Here is a 12,368-nt window from a genome sequence, read left to right as displayed (position 1 = left end):
CGTGCTGAACTTTGGTTTGTATTTCGGTTTGTGCCCATCTCTATTCTGAAGTCGTGGCATACTTTTAGAGAACAGAAAATTGTGTGTATATTTCTAACAATGCCTTGCAGAGAGATTACTTGAAGTTACTTCTTTTTCTTTGTTTGGAATTTTCATTCTATGTATTTGTATAAGATTCCACCCATTAAGGGCACTTTCAGGGCTAAAAAAAGCAAATCCGATCTTTATGCAGCTAGACTTTCAAAAGGCTATTTAAGTAGCTGTGCTCAAATAATTTGCATTTCATAAATAATTTTGAACTTCTATGAGATACGCTGTGGATTGTTGTATGTGCACACACATGCGTACATGCACATGCAGCTTTAGAGATTTTACAATGCATTCTTTGACTTCTTTATTTTCCACAGATGCCTGTATATTATTACCCAACTGGTCAATACCCTACCTCAGCAACTCAGCAGTATAGGCCCATGGCCTCTGTCCAGTACAATGCACAGCGGAGTTCCCAAATACCACAGACTGCTCAGCAAGCAGGTATTTCCTTCTATTACTTTACTCTTCAGCTACATCCTGCAAAGGTTTTTTTCTAGATGAACCCATAAACACAGCAGTTCAATCTATGTGTAAATGAGAGAAAATGGTTTTGGCTCCCAAAGTGTCATCATTCTACCCTTTAATCAACCAAAAGCCAAGATCTATTTTATTCCTGAAAACAAAATTCTGATTCTGAGGAAGCCTTCTGCTTTCAGTCTAACTATTGTTAGTTTTCTGTGCTGAATAACTGGAACTTACATAGGTTTTCTCCCACCCAAAATTAATGGATGTATAAGAATGATTCAGGAAGATAAGAGAGGGTACCAAATCAGAAAAATCTAAGGCCTCATTATGGAAGATGCATTCTCGACCCTGCCTTGATTTGGGGGTGGAGGTGGGAGTGAGGACAAAACAGTACGTTCTTTGTCTTACATGGATGAAAATATCTGCTTCTTATTTATGTTCCTCCTGGGTAGTCTTCCAAGTCCATATCCTTTCTCTTCTTCATAAGAGTTCCATATATTTCATTTCATAAATCAGCTATCTAAAGGGAACTCATGTTCTTGCCCTGTCACAGCCCACCCACCCCCAAGTATCAGTATTTAAAATAGCACATCCAAATCCAAGCACGAAGTAAATGGATGAATGTTTCAGCAACGTTTGGAGATCATTATTATGTGTGGTCTTGAAATCTGTCAAATTCAGGGACCGGTAAACAAAACCATGAAGGAATATTGCTGCATATAGTCCCAAAATTGTGTGTAATGCTAAGGCAGCCAGTTGAAACATGCTGCTTGCCTTGGTAGTGCTGTGCAGGGTGCCAAACCTCCTTTTTGAGTTAGTCGACATGAGCACAGCAGGTGATGAGGAATGTTCTCTAGAGTGTATTGTCCAGGTGGTGTTGATCTCTGCAGTGATGTGCAGCTGGAAGGGGGGCCGTTACACTGTAAGAGAGTGAGTAGCAGGTCTCACAGTGAACCGGTCTCTTTTCCTACTGTGTCTTATTGCTCCTAATAAATGCTGTTAAGACAAAACGCTGCTGATGAATGTTTGCACTGGCATGAGGTTCATTGAGTTGCTTTTGAGCAAGAGAAAGAAGAATCACTGATTGTCCAATTCCCCAGTGTAAAGCTGTACGATTCCATGATTCAAACAAGTGCTGTCTCAGTGGAAATTATAACAATAAATGTCTTATCAATCAGTTACAGAATGATTCTAAATATGCAAATTCTTGAACATGAAGTTTTCTCTAAATTCATGAAAAAGAAGTTTTAATACATGGGGCCTGAAAGTCACAAGCTCACTGCAAACCAGATGTTCAAACATACAGAAAAGCTACACGACTGCTGTATCCATCTCCATATAGTTGGAAATACTGTTCTTTCATCATAAAAATCACATTAAACCAGCCCAACAAAGTGATAATTGATTGTTCCAACTTATGATTTAACTAAAACTGCCCTGAACTCCATGGAAGATGGGGATAAAAATGTGACAAATAGATAAACTAAATATAACATATTAGGTAAATGGGTAATAAGAACAGTTTATGATAAAAATTGCTTCTCAAAATACAGTTGATATAGCTCAGAACATGTCCTATATGCTTTTTAAAGTATAATTTCTATATTACTGATGCACGATTTAACTGACAGGTTAAATAAGGATTCAGAAGCACTGAAAAGAAGAAGGTAATTTCATACAATATAATTTGAATTTAGGTTGAAAGATTTAATGTAAATCAGTAATAAATATGGAATGGTGTTGTTAAGGCAAATGAAGCAAAATGAGCCAGTGTTTTTGAGTGTTTGAACTCCTGTGTCTCACTCTCTCTGTCCTTTTTAGCATTTGATAAAAGATAAGAAATCAAGAAAAGGTGCTATTAATACTAATTAATTATACCCATCTAAACCAAATACACCAGAGCACTGGAGATATTAAAAATGAAAAGACTAGAAAAAGCACTCTTGAATATTATGATGAATAACACTTACTACTTAGGAACTTGAGATGCTTCTGGTGTCCAATTGTGTTACACGTGTGAGATTTCAGAATGTCAAATATTCCTTGCTGATTTGTTGGCCACTCCATTGCTGTTTGCCCATGTGTATATGACCTGTGGGTCCTTTTTAGTGTTTCTTCTGTATTTAATTACCTCTTCCTGATTTCCAGATGAACTGCTTCATTTTACAGGGTTATAAGATGGCATATTTTATAAGAAAGAAATGTCTTTCATAGCACTGGGGCCTCTCATATATAAGGGACAGGAGGGTGCTGCAAACAATACTGGATTTTGAGAGCTATCTTTTCTTCTGACAGATTGCAAGTAACCTCTCCACTCTGTTGAGACATGTTTGCCACCCTCCAAGGCATCTGCCTTCCAGCAAACTAGAAGGGAAAGTGGTTGAGATGTTTCAGCAAGCCTCTAAGCCCTCTTTCCTCCTGGCAGGCTATAGATGTGGGTTTGAGCCACAAGAAGGGACAGTTTTCAGTGACTGAAGTCCCCGGAATCCATATGCCCAAGGGCCAGAGAATTCATCTTCCTTTAAAGAAAAACATACACAAATGCAAATGAATTCTTAGGTTGACAAAAACTCTTGCTCATGTACATTCAGAGAGAAATTATGCTAGATGAGGAACCACATGTACTGCCTTGATTCAGTTCTGATGAAAGCTACAGATTCAGCTGGTAAATGGGGGAAATAGGAAGTTTTCTCACTATAAGAATTTGCATGATTTTCAAACTTTGTGTCTGTGCATGACAAAGAGAGAGAAAGCACTCTTCAGTTCTCTTGGTCAATCACAAATCTACAGAAATGACAACCGTTTCAAGGCAAAGGGAAGCACAAAGGTTGGTTTCGTTGTGTACGAGCAGAGACTTAAATAATTCATATGAGTTGCGTGCTAGTTAGTGAGAGGCATGCTGGGTAAGAAGAGATGATTGCAGAACTAGCTAGATGTCATGACAGGTCCCGAAGCAGCTTCCCATAAGATTTAGCACCACTTGCTGTTGCTGAAGGAATGTGGGAATCTATGAGAACAGTGAAACAGTATGGCAAAGCTCAGGGGAATGGAAGCAGTGCCTACCAGCAGAATAGAAATGCAGTGGTAGTTCTGAACCTTAAGAACTTGCAGACTGTGTTATAAAAAGAAGCTTCACTTGCCCGGTGGGGTTTTGGAAGCTTTCATCTCTCCAGCAAGCTTGTGAGCATGTATAGTTTCCCCACTGTGGAACATAGAGGTCAAGGCAAGCTCTGATACCAGCAATTTGTTTGTGTTTTCCTCAGAAAAGGTCTGGTTATGAGTGGAGCAATATTGATGTGTTCTACAGCAAGTGGCTGAAGCAAAATGTCAGTGTAGTATCGTTAATGGCTGAGGGAGTATGTATTTTCTCATAGCTGTGGAGCAAGAGCAATATGAAGCTAAAATGGCTCCAGGGCAGAGAGAAAAGATGAGCTCACCTCAAATTAGATTACTGTCTGACAGCAATAAATCATTTTGCAAGAGAGATGAGAACTGGTGTGTGTGTATGCATGGACATGCATGTGTGTGCTTATACAGAGTACTGCTTGGCTATAAAGAGATTTCCTAGAAGTTCCTGCTTCACAAAAGATTCACATAGAATATCTTCATGCTTAAGATGGCTAACACAGGAAAAGTCCCATATTTGTTACGTAGCATAATTTAATGCTTTAGCCCTTGAAATGATTGATTACAACAATATTGTCACAAAAAACACTGCTTTCTTGTCTATCATGTAGTCTGCATTATCCAGATTGTCTGAGAATTTTCTTTTTCCATTACCATTTAGTTAGTAGGAAGTTCATCAGGTATACAGTTAATAGGCAGTGCAGTTGGTTGGGCTTTCATGTTCAGGCATGGACTTCAGCAAAAGCTGCAGAAGCCAGTGTTCCAAAGAGTGGGCTGCATCTCCCATGGATGATTTCACTGTGTTCAAATCCAATGTACTACATTAGTGAGTAGGTGATTCCTGTTGGCTTTGTCAGTCTGAGTTCCAGCAAATAACACAGAGAACCATCTCTTGGTTGGAATGGCCACAACTTTATTGATTACAGCAAGATGGAGCATTGGCCAGGCATATGGGCAATGGATCCTCGTTGGCAACAGAAGGCCCAGTCGCTCTTCGATGCATATCACTCCAGCCCCATGCTGGGGCACCACAGCAAGCGTTATTCCGCCACCAGCCATGCTGGTCGGCCCTTGCCTCCCAATCCACAGGGGTGAGCTGCCCGAATGCCCCACTCACCCTTTTAGGATCCAGCCCAATGCCTCCAAACTGCTAAACCCACAACGTTGTGACAACGCCCCCTGCTGCCCCTGAAGAACAGAGGGTGGGTGAGAAATGTGCTACTCCTGCCGAAGAATCCACTGGAATGGGGCTGACCACGTTGCTGGATGGAAGGAGGGCTGGCCATTCCTCCTCTTCCAACTTGGCGACGCCTCCACTTCATCCTTCCCTCGGTGCCAGTACAGCCCGCTGGTGATTCTGCGAGCTTCCTTTATAAAGCATTATGGTAAAAAGGGAATAAAGTTGCTTCTAAGACACATAAAATTCACACTGTTAACTAGGGGCAAGATCCAGTCAAGTTACATACACCTTTTAAATCATATTAATTTCAGCAGATCTTTAAATCAATGGGATTTTAAAAAGTTGAAGCCTATTTTTTGTCATTGTTACTGAATTGTTGAGGTGCTCAGTCAAATATCTTAGTCATTGACAGAATTGAATACATACAATTTCCCCATGCATATCTCTGCTTCAGAATTCAGAACAAATAATGTATGCCTTGAGAAAGTTACCTCTTTGTGCCTTATGGTTGGCCTTGTTCTGTGTTTCACTATATCTCACTAATTGTACTTTTAGGTTGTTTGTGCTGCTATTTCTTGTTTGTTGTGTTAGATCATTCAGAGTATTCACCGGTTTTTATTTTGTGTGTGGGTGTTTTAAATCTGGCTCTCCCCACCCCCACCCCTGCCGCCCAGTCTGTTGCCTTGAACATTAGTTTAGAAAAATGACTCATACATTCATATGTAAATTAAAAATGGCATGCAAGAGTATTTCATACATCTTTCAGAAATAAAAAATTACAATAATGGGGAATGCACTTTACATAATTTTACATTAGCATAAGGCAGCAATGGAAGATAAATGAATAATCAAGAGTCTCAAATAACTACAATTGTATTGCTCCATTTATTTTGACAATTACATGTGGTATTGACTTTCTGTAATATTTACAAATAATCTCTTGAACTGTGGCATTCATCTCAGTTCCGTGCTTGTTGATGATTTGATTTGATTTCTCCAGCATTCCAGTCTAAAGAATGCCTTCCACTTAAGCAAATAAATTGCACAGGCAATGCAGGTTTCTTGAACAGGGGAGATGTAAACAATATTTCTATATTCTTGTCATGCTGCATTGTCCAAATTATATCTCTACCACTACTAGTATTTTATTTTTGAACTTTGACTTTTCCTTCTGAGTAGTTTGAAATCGTTAGAACCTGGTATTCTGTCTGCTTGAGGAAACAAAGACCTGGTTGTTCTTGTTTCCCAAGCCAAAAAAAGCCCCATGATGAAATCCATATAATATAATAGAACTTGCAATTTATATAGCGTTTTGTCTTCTAAATGCTTTCCACTGTTGGAGCCTCTCAAAACCCAGTTGTAGAGGGTAAGTATTATCATGTTAATTCCCAAATAGGAAAAACAAACCGGAAATGGATGAGTCCTTTAACATCCTGATGACATGAAGGAAATTTATGTATTTATACCTTTTGAATTATAATTTCACTTTTGTCAGGGAGTGTAGGAGATCAGTGTACAGTTTTGGGTACCACATTTGAAAAAGGCTATCAGTGGTCCAGGCTCAGAATTCCACTAATATGAGCCATGGTCCCATTGTGACTGCTTAAAGAGGGGAGTGGGTTTGTTGGCATAGACAAAGTTACTTGGAAATGGAGATAAATTCGCCTGATGGAGAAGTGTTGTGTGTATTTGTGATACTGATTAGGGGTGTGTATGGAGAAAATTTTCATTATAACTTCAGATCCAGACTTCGGGGGGGCGGGGGGGGGGGGCTTTTACTATGATTACTTATTTCCAGGTAGGACATTACCAGTTTGGATTCAAATCCATATGTTGGGGGGTGGGTCTGAAGTTCTGGGGCCATAATTTTCAATGGCAAATGTATACAAGAGAATGGGGCAGCTGCTTATAAAGATAATGGCACCAGATTTGCACAGAACACAATCCTCTTTCTAATCTAAATCTTCCCTAAGCTTCATGCAGATTGACCCGGGGGCGGGTGTTGATTTTACAGACCCCAAAGTAGATCTCCCTCTGTGCAGCAGCACTAAGTTTCTTCTACTAATTCCTAAAATAACTATCAAGCAGCAACCATCAGGAGAGTTCGAGCCAGCCACCAGCATTAAAAAAAAAAAAGCCCTGTCTGCATTCGTTTCATTTCCCTACTCTTACAGTGACTGAATATTAAAAAAAAATCTTTCCACTGATAACTCTACATTTGCCATCCTTCCTTGTTGTAATTTGTTTCAGAAAGTAAGGAAGGCTTCCATTGTGGACCCCGGCCCCTGTCCTGTCATTCCTTCATTCCCTATGGGGGAACTTTTTCAGACCAAATAACACAAAAATTGCAGCAAAGCATCTTCTGCCTGTCTACCAAAAAACCCCACATTTCAAGCAAATTGAACAAAGGGACCCCCAAATTAGGTCCCTTTCTGTACAGCGACACTAAGTTCTCTTTACTGGTTCCAAGCAATAGCCAGCAAGAGCGCACCAACCAGCCACTAGCATTTTAAAAAACTGTAGCATTCATTTCATTTTTCTACTTTTATAGTGACTGACAAACAATATTACCTTTTTTGGTTCTCCTGAAAACTCTCTATTTGCCTTCCTTCTTGTGATTGTCTGTGAAAGACACAGTGAGGGAGGCTTCCTTTGCAGAATGCCCCACCAGTTATTCTGGCATTATTCCCTAAGGGGGACTATATGGGGGGAGCTGGAAGTTACATTTTTCAACCAAATGTCACCAAAATTGCAGTGATTCTTCTTCTGCCTGTCTAGCAAAGAACCTCCAACTTTCAAGAAAATAAGGGGAAAGTTTTGAATTTTATGGGCCCCTGAACAACCTCAGGCTTGTCCCTAAATGGTTCTTATTGTGACCCTAAAAGAAAAACATGGTAGTTAATTGTGAATTAAGTATAAACCCCCCTTTCACAGCTATTTTGACTTGACATACAAGATGCAGGTGAAACTGAACAAATGTTTATTTACAGAAAATAAGATGTATGACACGTTTATTATCAGTATGAAATGTAACCAGCTTCACTCCCCAGAGGTTATACTTTCCCCTCACTGTAAGTTAACACATTGAACTGTGCCTTAGTTAACCAAATGAAAGGATTTGAGTCCTTTATGTCCAGACAGGGTTCCTCAGTATTCAAGGTTGAACTGTAACTTTTTTACCACAGTTTATAGGCTGACTACACAGGTACCATGCTTCTTTAACACACAGAGTTCCTGCTCATAGAACCCGTGCCCAGAAAGTTTGATTTGAGGGACCCATAACAGGGTACTTGTTTTTTTCACTAAAAACTAGTTTCCTTCCCTAACCTGACCCCAGATCCTAACTAGAAGTTTAAAAGCCTATCTAAGTTTACTCATCCACAGCCACCAAACTCCCTGTCTGTGGGGGGAAAGTATCTTTTTTCCTTCCTTAAACTGAGACTGTCATACCCCCCTCACAACCAGTGGCATTTCAGGGACTCTGATTGGCTGGCAATCACTTGGATTTGCATAAAGCTTAAATCACAAAGATTAGTTTAGAGCCCTGGAGGATAGTTGGGACTTCAGAGATGATTGCAGATATTGCTAGATATTGTTTATATAATGTGTATGATGATACTGTATTTTCATCATACACATTATAGGATGTTTGTGGTAAAAAAAAAGTCACAATTGAATATATCCTTGAAAATTCATTGTATATGTATTCAGTTAACACAGGAATTATCATTCTCTAATGTTGGTGGTTGTCTTACATTATATCTTCATCCTGCATATATAAGGAGCCCCATGGCGCAGCCCAAGCTCTGCTCACAACCTGAGTTTGATCCTGGCGGGAGCCGGGTTCAGGTAGCTGGCTCAAGGTTGACTCAGCCTTCCATTCTTCTGAGGTTGGTAAAATGAGTACCTAGTTTCCTGAGGGTAAAGTGTAGATGACTGGGGAAGGCAATGGCAAACCACCCCGTAAAAAGTCTGCCAAGAAAATGTCATGAGGTGAAGTCCCCCCATGGGTCAGTAATGATTCGGTGCTTGCACCTTTACCTTTTAGGACCCCCATGGCACAGAGTGGTAAGCTGCAGTACTGCAGCCCAAGCTCTACTCACGACCTGTGCTCGATCCCGGCAGAAGCCATGTTCAGGTAGCCAGTTGAAGGTTGACTCAGCCTTCCATCCTTCTGGGGTTGGTAAAATGAGTACCCAGTCTCCTGGGGATAAAGCGTAGATGACTGGAGAAGGCAATGGCAACCACCCCGTAACAAAAGTCTGCCAAAAAATGTCATGAGGCAAAGTCCCCCCATGGGTCAGTAGTGACTTGGTGCTTGCACAGGGGACTACCTTTACTGCATATATAAATATATTTTACTCATTCCAAAAGAGAAAAAGAAATTCCAATTTTTCTGTTAAAATATGTGGTGGGGAGTCCTTAGGAAAAAAAACAGGAGAAATACTTTTTTCTGGGTCTTCACCATCTACATTGTTGTTCCTCAGCTGCACTTCCCAGCTGCTGCATATGAAGACTGGGTTGTACCCTAAGTAACAAAATCCTACAGAACCTGCTTTAGAAAACAAACTTGAATAAAGACATAACTGTCCTGTACTGAGTAGTTTGAACTGCCTTGATGTTGCAACCCCTTACAAGAGTTAAGATGTTCAGAAATTATATACAGGATTTGGTGCATTTGGTTTTCTGTTAAAGAATTCTTCCTTAACGGAACACCCATTGGATTTCTTACACATCCATGAGCATAAAATGCTGGCATTGTAATTCATTTCAGTGTTCCTAGGACCTAAAATAGGTTATTCTTATTCAAATATTTCTGTGTTACTCAAACACATTATCTTTCTTTTTTTAAAATAATCTCTGCTTTTTTTCCCCTGAGAGGAAAGAACAATTGTCTGCATACAATAGCACCTCTGTCAATAGACTGCAATTACCCAAGGCAGATACATATTTAAAATGCACACAGTTCCTTTCATAATAGGCATTCGTGGGTATTCTACAAATACCAAACGTTTGCCTCAAATGGAGGGCAATATATCTGGTATAATATTGTACTATTAGTATTTTATAGCCTCTACGCAAGAAAAAAAAAGGTTATTACTTCAATACTGTTGCTTGGAAACTAGCTTTCAAAAAGGTAAAGTGTACCTTAATGAAGTCTATAAATGTGCTTAACTAGAATGATAGACACAAGCTAACAACAAAATCTTTTCTGTAACCATTTATATCTCTCTGTTACTGAAGTGTTTACACTGAAATTGGGTTGGGCTTTTAAAATAAGCTCTTTTTTGTTGTTTATGTGTTTGTGGTCACCAGGGGTTAATTTCTGATATGAGAAGTGTTGAGAGATTCAAGTTGTCAAACTGTCTGCTGCCCTCCCATTTAATCCCCTATGTAGGAGAATAGCTGCAGTTACTCAGTGGTGTGTGGTTACTCAGTGGTGAAGGAAAAGCATTACATGCATATTCTCCAAGCACTCTCCTTATTAAAGCTCCCAAGGCATAACAGCAATAATCCCTGGCTCAATTTCAGTATTATAAATAAAAAAGGTAGCTTCCTCCTTTATTAGCATAGTATGATGGCATCTGTGCAACCATTTTGTTTGCATTATGTTATCTCCATTTTTCCAGAATATACATATGTAAAACAGGCTATCTTGAGCTAATAATCTGTACTAAGGAAATATCTCCTTGGTGATAACTACTCACTTCCCAGTGAAACTGATTTTCCCAGCAGTTCCATCTATGTGATCTGCATTGCAGATATCAAAGCACAAGTGAGCTGAAGGTTTAAATATCTTTGGGGAAGGAGGTTTATTGCCATGGTGTTAAATGGAGAAGGGCAGGCATTGATAAGTATATTTTCAAACTACAAATTATTCTATAGGTTATGAGCCACTAACAATCTACTTCTGATGTAGTCCCACAGATGGTGGTTATCTGTCAGTTGCTGATTTACAACCCATTGAAGGCACAGTAATTGAATTTAAATAAAGATAAACTATTGGATTTAATTTTTTTAAATGATGGGCCAGTCAAATTTAAAGTGGCTTGAGGAACCTGTAATGGTCCCAGATAATGCAAAATGAAGCCTTAAAATGGTCTGGAAAAATACCCAATCATGCTAGATCTTGCCTCCCATGCTATACTGCAAGTCAGAATGGCTGAGTCCTTGATTTCAGACTGAATCCCAAAAGGACAGAAGTCTACACTACATTTTTGTGTCTGTGTGGTGATTTTTCTGTCACCATACTTCTGTGGTCAAACTTCTTGTGATGGAATTTCTTGAAGGCTGTCATTTCAAACATAAGTCTATATTAGGATATTCATTTGATCAAAAAATAGCAGTTCTGGTCTCTATCCTGCATTAACATCCATAAGTTACTTTTAGTGTCACTGAAAAAATGCTTTTGATGGCAATTAAATCATAATGGTAAGGCTGCCTTGTTCTTCTAACTTCCAAAGAGGAAAAAAGAAGTTGCTGTCATTTGTTTTGGCATTGTGCCAATACTTACATCTCCAGAAAAATGGCAAATATTTTTACAGTACATATCATCCTTTACAAATGCTAGAGAGAAGATTAAAACATTTGGACGATAAAATGAATGCCCTTAATTCGCATATTACACAAGTGGGATCTCGTAGGTTTTATTCAACTATCCCCAAAAGCTTGATTATGCATTAGTATCTATAGAAGCCGGAGCTTATTTTGTTCATTTTTGTTTCATGGCCGATGGCGTCTTCTATCACTGTACAGCCAGCTCAAACACTGGAGGGAAAAAAATGCAAAGAATTTGCTCATGTATTCATTCCAGCTATTTATTCCTGATTCTTATGTAATGCAAGGGAACTGTGGAGTTAGAAATACATCAAGCTGCTCATTTGTTCCATAATATGGCCCATTGGGTAAATATAGGCTAGTATGATTTACTGAGGAAACAGGTGTGAGCATGTTAAAAGAATGGTTTGCCTCAGAGAGCTGCTTGTAATTGACTAGCAAAATGGCATATGTTGTTGTTTCCAGACAAGCTGCAATTCATCAACCAGTATTTGCTTCATTTTCAGGGAAAAAGCAAGGAACAGACTCAGCATCCAAGTGATGGGGCTTGAATAAAAATGGGAATAAAAATGCCTCAGATCTGTAGGGGGTGATGTTCCCAGTGGATTCAATTATTGCAGTTTTGTGACAGTGGATTTAAATGCCACTATTCATTCACCTTAATCTAGTGAACTCTGTGCACAGTAGGAAGTTCATGCTGACTGCTGCATGCATGGCACCTAGGCAAAGGTCAGTTTATAGGGATCCCAGCATAGTAATGTCTGTCTTATCCCTTCCTTGATTGCAGGCTTTTATTCCTCCTTCATACAACAGCCTCTTCTCTATCCCTACTACATTGGATCTGCATCCTGGACTTGTTGCAGTACATAATAAAACTGCTATGACTGTTTCAGATTGTTAGTGTCTTTTCTCAGAAGTTGGTAATTTGATAATATTTATTGGACAG

The 12,368-nt window shown here is 39.3% G+C and overlaps 1 protein-coding gene across 6 annotated transcripts in view; it reads left to right on the top strand.

Annotated features, from left to right (window-relative positions):
* ARPP21 (cAMP regulated phosphoprotein 21) overlaps positions 1-12,368 on the top strand; it is a 226,260-nt gene that overhangs the window by 177,557 nt on the left and 36,335 nt on the right. For all 6 annotated transcript variants that reach the window (XM_054991305.1, XM_054991306.1, XM_054991302.1 and 3 more), the window contains one exon: positions 408-534. In XM_054991305.1, coding sequence (XP_054847280.1) covers positions 408-534 — 127 coding nt within the window. The remainder of the gene's footprint in view (positions 1-407; positions 535-12,368) is intronic.

This window comes from Eublepharis macularius, chromosome 11 (genome assembly GCF_028583425.1).
Source record: "Eublepharis macularius isolate TG4126 chromosome 11, MPM_Emac_v1.0, whole genome shotgun sequence".
In the NCBI taxonomy this organism is placed as follows: Eukaryota; Metazoa; Chordata; class Lepidosauria; order Squamata; family Eublepharidae; genus Eublepharis; species Eublepharis macularius.
The sequence above is the reverse complement of the archived record's forward strand: the minus strand, read 5'-3'. Positions and strand labels throughout refer to the sequence as shown.